Source organism: Hetaerina americana, unplaced genomic scaffold, assembly GCF_022747635.1.
Source record: "Hetaerina americana unplaced genomic scaffold, ioHetAmer1.1.p SCAF_1, whole genome shotgun sequence".
Taxonomy (NCBI): domain Eukaryota; kingdom Metazoa; phylum Arthropoda; class Insecta; order Odonata; family Calopterygidae; genus Hetaerina; species Hetaerina americana.
The window spans coordinates 123125561-123134820 of record NW_027286069.1 but is presented as its reverse complement, the minus strand read 5'-3'; the positions used below and the strand labels follow the sequence as shown (position 1 = coordinate 123134820).

General features: G+C 44.3%; 1 protein-coding gene across 2 annotated transcripts in view; it reads right to left on the bottom strand.

Moving 5' to 3' along the window:
- Positions 1 to 1533: 1533 nt before the first annotated feature.
- Positions 1534 to 9260, bottom strand: part of Zip48C (Zinc/iron regulated transporter-related protein 48C) — a 42341-nt gene continuing 34614 nt past the window's right edge. For both annotated transcript variants that reach the window (XM_071595357.1, XM_071595362.1), the window contains 2 exons: positions 8363 to 8521; positions 1534 to 3825 (listed from right to left, as the gene is read on the bottom strand). In XM_071595357.1, the coding sequence (XP_071451458.1) occupies positions 3747 to 3825; positions 8363 to 8521 (238 nt within the window). In that variant the 3' untranslated portion in view covers positions 1534 to 3746. The remainder of the gene's footprint in view (positions 3826 to 8362; positions 8522 to 9260) is intronic.

The following is a 9260-nucleotide window of genomic DNA, read 5'->3' as shown; positions in this document are numbered from 1 at the left end:
AAGTTATCTGATCAAGAGTATTATTTCATTACGTTTATACAATTCCACACAATAAATATTTTCTATAATTTACATAGCTGAATTTTTCAAACATATACGAAGGCTACAAATGGGATCAGACCTAAATATACAACTAGCCACCATATGTAAAGAGAATTTTATTCGACCAATATGGAACTTATATTTAAAACATAAAATTAGCAACTGTAGTATTTTGTCGATTTTGACCGATGAAGTAATTGAAATGTTCATCGGAAACGGTTTCATATCTTAATTTTCAATGATAATGCACTTTGAACAAGAGTAAATGCTATTTTTCTTCTCGAAAGAACCACTACGGAGAAATGAAGCACATCCATATACAGGAAAACCGTAACATTTAACAAGGGAGGAATTAGCTTATGGGAGTTTCCTATTCTCAGTGAGGTATTCTAAGGTGGGAGGGGCGCATTCCATGAAAACAGATCAACCCTATGACCTCCCCCTGCGTAGGTGAGGCACTTCTATTATTTCGAAAACAAGGAATGGCAAGAGGGGATTCTGGGCCATTCTCACTGTCAACTAAACCTAACAATCAGCGAAGAATATAGCATACTGGTTTGATGGCGGACCTACTAGATTTGACGAGGGATCTATCAAGATGATTTAGTCAAATTTTTAAAGGCTTCAAGAGAAGTGACCTGAGGTTAAGGTCTAATGCCCATGACATTAGCACACGGCATCGACCACGAACTCGACCTGAACTCATCAGTTACGGAATTATGGTAATACCATTATCCTATCGAGTATGCACATTTGGAATACTTAAATATAATAATATAACGTAATCATTGAAAGACAAATAAAACCTTTGCAAGGCAATTTAAAACAGGCGAATGCTTGAACGTAAAACCGCAGCTTTTTTGCTGTTTACTATTTTATGTTTGAAGACAGCACGTGAAAAAATTCGTGCGAATATTTTTCTCGCAAAAAGATTATTTTGTCATAACATTTTGAACTTCAATTACTCGAAAAAATATTATTTTAATAAACGTTCATATGGTTCAACGGAATTTTAATTAGTGGAAAACTGAAATCTCTATCTTCATTTTTAACGGATATGGAAGTCGTAATACCTGATAAAAGAACTTGGAGAGATCGGCCGGAAGGGAGAGAAGGTATAAACTTCAAAGTCTAGAACATGTTCCTGATAATCGAATCAATATTAAATGCACGCTCATGAATAATAAGTCTGAAACGACAAGCACCTTCTCGTTGGATCGATGGGTTATTTGCTCATCTCTCTGTCCCTCATACTCCCCCCCGCCCCACACCTCAAAGCGAGGATGTGCTCACGGGAATCGCTTTCACTCTAAATTAATAATTAAAAATCGCAGCGATTCCTTACACGTACACTTTGCCACTACAACTTTTTAAGTTGCTTCAGATCCTCAGACATCAGTTTTAAATTATTCAAAATCGCTCATTTAAACTGCACTGAATTCAAAACGTTAACGTTAATTTTAATTCTTTAGGAAAATAAATAGGCATCAATAAACGAAAAAAACATTTAATAATAAACCAATCACAGCACCCGTGCTGATGTCATACAAGCAACACCAACACGGAACAACACAATAGTAATATGTTAAAACAATTTAAAAATCAAGCTAAAACATAAACATTCTATTGCCCGATAAAAACACCACGAAATTACCTTAATACGATAAATATTGTTCGCCGGCTCCCGAGAACCACGAGAGGTTCCCAAATCCTTTGTGGAGAGGGCTGGAGAAAAGAGGGGATGATCGCAGCTTCGCCCCGCGAGGAGGGGAGGGTGGAGTCTGCGGGCAAAATGGACGAGCCTCTCCATTAGCGGAATTGGGAGTCCCGTTTTCAGACGCACAAGACATCATTGAATCCAAGGGTTGGCGGAAGACTTTTAAAAATGGTTAAATGCATAAACTGATACGAACGCGTCATTGTCCAACCACTCCGATGCACGCCATCGAAGGAGGGAGCACCCGGAGCAGGTGCTCCACCCCACCATCGGCGCCACCATTCGAATAATAATAATACCTTGGGCCTCTCCCGGCGTCCTCGCTGGTAGCGTCGGGAGCCGTACGAGCGGCGCCAGTCCCGCTTCGGCGCCGTCGCGAAGCGGCCCATCCACCGAGGAATGGAACTCACGCGAGACGACGCTCTCGGCGACTTCCGACAGTCAGGCCGCCGAAATGTCGGTCTATGCATCCACTCGAAGGACTGTATGCCCAAACACAAGTGTCAGAGCGCATTTCAAGGAGTCTCACTTGGAGAAGCGAAGACAGTCGTATTTCTTCGGCTGACCACGTCGGATTGCACAGAAGACGGTAACTGTGGTTCGATATCCCAATTAGATTCCATTAACCGAGAGGCGACGATGAAAAATCACTTCAATGCAGTGAACAGGATCCGCAACAAAACTAGTAAGTCCACTCTTCAACTCCACGAAGTCCACAGTTTAAAACGAAGAGAATAAAAAAGAGCCGAGCAGAGAGCCCCCTCTCACTCACTCTGCCCTGGGAATGTTGGGTAGGAAACATTTTAAAAGTACAATAAAATAACAAAACTATTTTGGGCGGCAAGTCGGCGAATGTAAGAACCTCCTCCTTCAAGGCTCTCTCGAGAAGAAAGAAACTGGGGTTAAATTCCAAAAGACATCCGGCAATTAGAGTTGTTTTACTAACAGTATTGGCTAACTAATTAGGCATAGGTCAATTTTCAATGAAAACTTCGTAATTAATTAAAAGGTAATGGGACACCATCGTTCGGAATTCGACGCACGACCGATAAAACACTATTGGCATCTTTTGCTCTCGCAATCAGTATAAAATTATTGCATTAAAAAATTACTACATCTTATACTGATGGAAAGCGCAGTCGAACTATTTACTTTGAAAATGGAAGCGACAGTTTCGCGACGCTAAGGTTGTGTTACAAATTACTCAGGAATTCATCCCATTCTGCTGCTGGGAGAAGGCGAGATGTAGTCCTAAGAGAGACATGCGAGGCATCTATTTAGCATTTTCCACGCATCCACCGCACACCCGAATCCCTCAAGTGGTTTTCACATTGTTTAAGGATCACTTTCGCCTCGAATTGCACTTCAATGAAATGCCAATCACAGATTTCCAAGATTGCAGTCTAACTGTGCACAAACCAATGCACGTAGATCCACCCGGCACGGGGATTCAAACATAAAATCGATTTTATTAAATTCAAACTAAGAGATTGAAAATGAAGAGTTTTTCCTGATCTAAAATCAATTAACTTCACCGAGTTAGTCGGAAAGGCCTCTGCTGCGGAATCGGGGCATGATCGAATTTGGACGAGGCAATAGACGTGGACGGCCTCTGAGATGAAAGAAACGATGGGCAGCGCCCGACTGACATGCCCAAGGGCAACGTTCTCACATCACGGAGTGTGTGACCAGAGCATCGCCGTTGCACTCGCCACTTCACGCAAGCAAAACTCGGGAGGAGGCATTCACACGTGGCACGAAGGACCTCCACCGACCCGCTGCATCAGACCACTGTCCCGGCCATTGAAGGCGACGAAAACCGAGGCAAGAACCCGCAGGACTCGGCGACCGCTTCGCGTTTGTCTGGCGGGGATAGCGAAGGGTCAGGCGGAAGAATCACCGCCGCCACTCAGGACACGAGATTCCCGTCCGCCTCTCGGCTGTCTCTCCTCCCCAGGAGAGAGTGGATGGGACGGGAAGAAGGGCGCTATCCCAGTCCCACGTCCAGGGCCATCATGAGGACGAACCCGACGATGGAGCCCCAGGTCGCTAGTCTCCCGTTTCCACTGCGAGATGAGGGAGAAAAACCTTCGTTCACTTAGGAATGAGAGAGCACACATTTACATCCTGAAATTCTTTTGTCCCGTGGGTAGACGCGTTCAAAAATAAATGGCTCGATGATCGGTCCGAACTCCAGACCGCACCCTCACAATGTTCGTCTTCGCACGACTCTGCTGTACTGTGCTAGTGTAGTGAACATTGATAAGAAATGAATGTCGGTTCTAGAAAAACTAAAAGCGAGACGAACACAAAATGTCCACAAAGAGACATGGAGAAGGGTTCACAACCCTGACCACGAACACCGTGTCTTCCTCCCCTGCCTATCACTCCCCATTCCCACCCTCATTCCCTCTGCTCGGCTTTCTTGTGATGCTAGTTTCATTCGTACACACACAAGTTCCGAAATCGTCGCCTAGTCTTTCGGTTCACTCCAATATTCTGCGATACTCTTGCATTGTTTGTTTCGGGATGGGAATTAAGATTGATCCAATGAAGTCTTCCAGCCAAACTCCTTTCTTATACATTTTACGAATGAGTCCGAATATATATTCTCTTACTTCCCCGTCTCCCAAACTATTTTGCAAATCCGTGGTTACATCGTTATTTTGTTTACCTCGCATCCTTAATGTTCATGGACCCAAGCTATCCTCGTGCAAGTCCATTAAAGTTTGCACCACCCAATTTCTAACGCAATCCTTTCCCTCTTCGACGCATTTTTGCTACTGCACTTCTTATCATCACTTCATCGTAGTTTTACTATAAATCTTCTATTGGTGGTGATTATTCACTTTGTTTTTAAATAAATGCATCGCCTTCATATTACTTCACCATACCATATTTACCGCATTAACTAAGCCTGTAACGATTTCCCACGCACTCACAATGAAGGGTTCAATGGAGGAAGGAACCTGAGGGTCCCAATGTCGCCCGAATAGAGACGTTTTGTGCGCATATCTATCATTCGTTAAATCATTAGAAGAAAAAGAAAAAATTTACTCAATGCAAGATTGAAATTATTAAATAAATTCAGATCCGCATGTTTCAGCACCGAGGTGTCGCAAATTATTCGCACTCCTACATACATTGGTCGCTTGGATCATGCATATAAAATTCGGGAAATACTATAGATGCCAGAACTAGCCGACTCAAGGACTCCTTCTTCCCATGGACAATACGGGATAGCAACTGCGGGGGTTATAGATAGCAAACATTCCACTTGCCACTAATATTAGCGTCCAGGGAATAATTAGTTCTACTCAATTTAATGTGGTCATGTTCACTTACCTCGGGTACTTTGTTGCCAAAACCCTTTCTTGCCGCATCGCCGCATTAGAATGTCATTTAATTATGTAGTGCTCTTTAAAGTATTGCTTGCTCTGCTTTGTCTATTTTTTAAGTTTCCCCTTCCATCCCTCGTCTCTCTCTGTGGGGGGGAGCCTTCCGCTACCTGCAGCGCTGGGTCACATTCCCTACCTGTGTCCTTGGGGGAGGAGACCGTGGTATGTTGCATGTCCATGTGGGGGTGGAATTTCGCCTTCCTACTTTTCAAATTCTAGCTTGCACGTTATTGGATAAATTTCTTACCACATCCTAAGGTGCAGTCGTTTGTTAGTTGATAGTACTCGCATTAGTATTTGCATGCATGTAAGTTGAGAGGGGTTTTGCATGAATTCCACTGTTGGTATAGGTTTGCATGTATGTGTTGATTTTGCATGTGGTTTTATTCTCTTTTACGGGTGGTGACCTAACATCCCCCGCCACACTCCCTTGCGGCGGCCTGAGGGGAATTACAGGTATGTAGATGAGATCCATTTGGATTCCACCGACCTCCACGCATGCAGCTACGTATGTGGTGGTGGAGTTTTGCATTCTTGCTTGTTGCGTCCTGGCTTGCATGTTGTTGGATGGCTTTCGTGCTGCATCCTGGGGTGCAGTTGTTTGTTGGTTTATGGTATTTGTGTTTGAATGAGTGTTCGATGAAGGGATTTTTGCGTCGCTGTGGGTGTAGTTTTCCATGCTGTTGATTTTGCATGTAGTATTGTTCTTTTTTACGGGTGGTGACCCAACACCCCCCGCCACACGCCCTTGCGGCGGCTTGCGGGGTATTTTGTAGATGTAGATGTACGTATTGATGAAAAACCGTATTCTTCTCGTGCTCGACCAGATCATCTAATGTCTCTCGACAGTATTCCAACTGCCCATCACCTATCGTCTATCTACTTGTTTTCTCCCCGAGGGTTGCTCGATCACTCCCTCCGATCTTAATCCCTCCGACGGCTCCTCGTCCCATACGTACACCGAGTCACGACGTGGCACAACTGTCATAAACCGCACTGCATTTAACACCACTGGCAATTGCAAAAATGTTTTTAACTATATTATAAGTACTCTACTCTTCAAGTTAATATACATTACTAGAGATACCTTGGATACTGCGGCAGACTCTATTTAGTGGGCATTCATTTTAAATAAATAACTTAGGTTTTTAATATTCCACCATAGTACTTCTTTCACAATGCACATGAGCAGCCTAAGAGAGCGGGCCCGATAGGTCGGAGCCTAAGGATTCGCCTTCTTAAATGGCAAGACGTGACGAATCATGCACATACTTCTTCTTTCCTATCCAGTTGTACTACAGCTAAACACGAAAGGCAGATGCCTGCAGATGAGTCGGCTAGTTCTGGCATATATTCCCGAATTTTATATGCGTGATCCAATCGACCAATGTATGTAGGAGTGCGAATAATTTGCGACACCTCGGTGCTGAAACATGCGGATCTGAATTTATTTAATAATTTCAATCTTGCATTGAATTGTCTCTCTGCCAATGATTCCCACCCCAAATACATGAGCATTTCGGTGACGCTTTTCGTTTTATCGTAAGAATTTTTAACAAAACGGACTGCCCGGCGTTGAGCCTTCTCAATTTCCCGAATGAGGCCTTACAAGAGCGTGGTGACAACGTTCCTTGACCTTCTAGACACTTATGCGTCTAATAAATCCCAATTTTTTATATGCTTGCCCGCAGACTTTACGTATGTGAGTCCCCCAAATTAAGTCTTTTGTGAATGTGACACCTAGGTATTTTACCGCATCAACTACTGCTAGGTCACTTCCAGCTACTTTGTAAACAAATCCCGTTGATCTTTTTAAGAAATTTACCACCGAACATTTATTATGATTTAATGACAATTCCCATTTAGAACACCATTTAGTAATGCAATCCAAATCCTGCGCTAGAATAAAACTATCCTCATCCCCAGATATCTCCCGACAGTCTACACTACAGTTCGACTTCTCCCAACCTTAAAAACCTCACACACCACGAGTGCCCTCATCTCCCCAACTCCACCTTTCCACATACGAGATGCCACTCCCAAAAATCGGACCCCTCCTCCTCCCTGCACCCCGTTCCCACTCACCGCATACTTCCCCACATATCGTTCAGTTGACTGCCCAATCACATATTCGTAAGATGCACCACCTGAAGATGACGTACGGAATTCGAAACGTGTTTGAGGCTGTATGGAAAATTACAGTGGAAAAGTACAAAGCTAAGTCATTTCTTGAATACTAGAGATACCCCTGGGGCTCCCAACCTTTTTCTCTTAAGAAACTTTTCCTCATCCCGTCGACTTATATTTTCGTCCTTTCGATCTGCGCACTCACACAATCAGGGCTCCAGGGATCTAAGATTCGAATGAACACATTATGACACCCCTCATTTAGTAATCAATTGAGAATCGTCTAATCAATAACACGAAGACACGGTTTGTTCCGTTTGGCTCGCAGTCCTTGCTTGAATGGCACCGCCTCGACCACGGCCGCTGAGGGGGGACTGAGAGGGAGCGCTCGAGGGTCTTTTCGCAACACCAGGGTTGGAGTCCACTATTAAAGAGGAGAGAGGACGAAAACGCGATCGCCAGCTCAAGTGGCGTAGTGCATGCACTGGCAGTCATATGCCGTCGAGATTATTGCATGATTGAAATTGAAATTCCATTGAGTTGAAGATCGTCCTAAAGAAGTCGAAGCAACATTGAAAGTATTAAGAATGCACGCGTGTGTAGTTACCTCAGATTTATAAGAGGGCAGAATGATGGACTGACACTCCATTTTTTGTATTCGAATCAGAAACCGAAACCGATTAACGACTTGCCACAAATCTAACGAGCCGCGTGCGAACAATTGCTTATGCATGTGAAGGGGACGAACTGACCAAGCAGCATCAGATAAGCAAATCGACAAGCAAGTCTACGTTTTTGGACCACACTCTACAATGGAGTGAAAACAACAGAAAAACCCCATGGAGTCCGAGAGCACTATTAACTTCGAGGGAACTAAAGAAAAAATCAATGAACCATACAATTCACAATGTGTAGACACTCGCATATTATTTTGCATGACCCCCATCGAGCTATTTATTTATGTACACTAAAGTTACCCTCATTCCAAAATGAACCGCTAATGATTTTAGCAGTCGCCGAAGTTCAAGACGTAGGTATGCACATAATTTGTGAGATTGGGCAGGAGTGACAGCATCACCTTGAGTTGGACTCCGGGACGATGTCGTCCACGACGACGAACACCATGGCTCCGGCGGCGAACGAGAGGGCGTAAGGAAGCAGGGGCTCGGCCACGGAGACAGCCGCCGCCCCTAGCAGCCCGAAGAGTGGTTCCACCATGCCGCTCAGTTGGCCCAGACTGAGAAAAGGGAAAGAAGGAAGGAGCAAGGAGAGCGTGAGAGGCGAGTCGAACGAAGCACTCGCCGAGTAGCGCGAGGGGAGAGATAGTTAACCCGGGACACGCCGGCGATCTCCGATCGAAGCTCCCGCACCATCCTCTTCAGCATGACTATACGGGCCCTTAAAGCCACGCATTCGCCAGTGCCTTCGAGCATGGCAACAGGGGACCTAGATGAAGCCATCCTTATTTAACTACCGAGTTCCCAACAAAAGCTAACCTGTATACACTATGCTAAAATTTCTAAAAGGGGTTAGCTAAATTTAGCTCAATCAATAAGTTACGCTTTGGAATTGAATATGAAGCCTAAGTGGAAAAAACGATGCTTGAGTAAGGTCTTGTTTTCACAGGACAAAAAAAAGATAGTAAGAAAAAGGAAAGCACTCACCGGTCACCAATCAGAGTCGAAGGACAAAAACCACCACAATCCACTAAATAAATTACTACTACCACACACTACGGTTAACAAACCACACACAAAACGAAAACTATATAAACGAAGCAACGTATACGACGACACTACACTACACTTCACTAAAGCCAAAAGCCCCAAGAATCAAGCTGGCGGGCAGGTAGTCTCTGGTGGGTCAAACCGGTTACCAGGAGCGCTCAGTAGGCAGGTCCGCTCAGGTTGAGGGCCAGAGAGAGAATGAAATCTTATATCCTGTATCTTGAAATTGCTACGAATCAACATAAAATG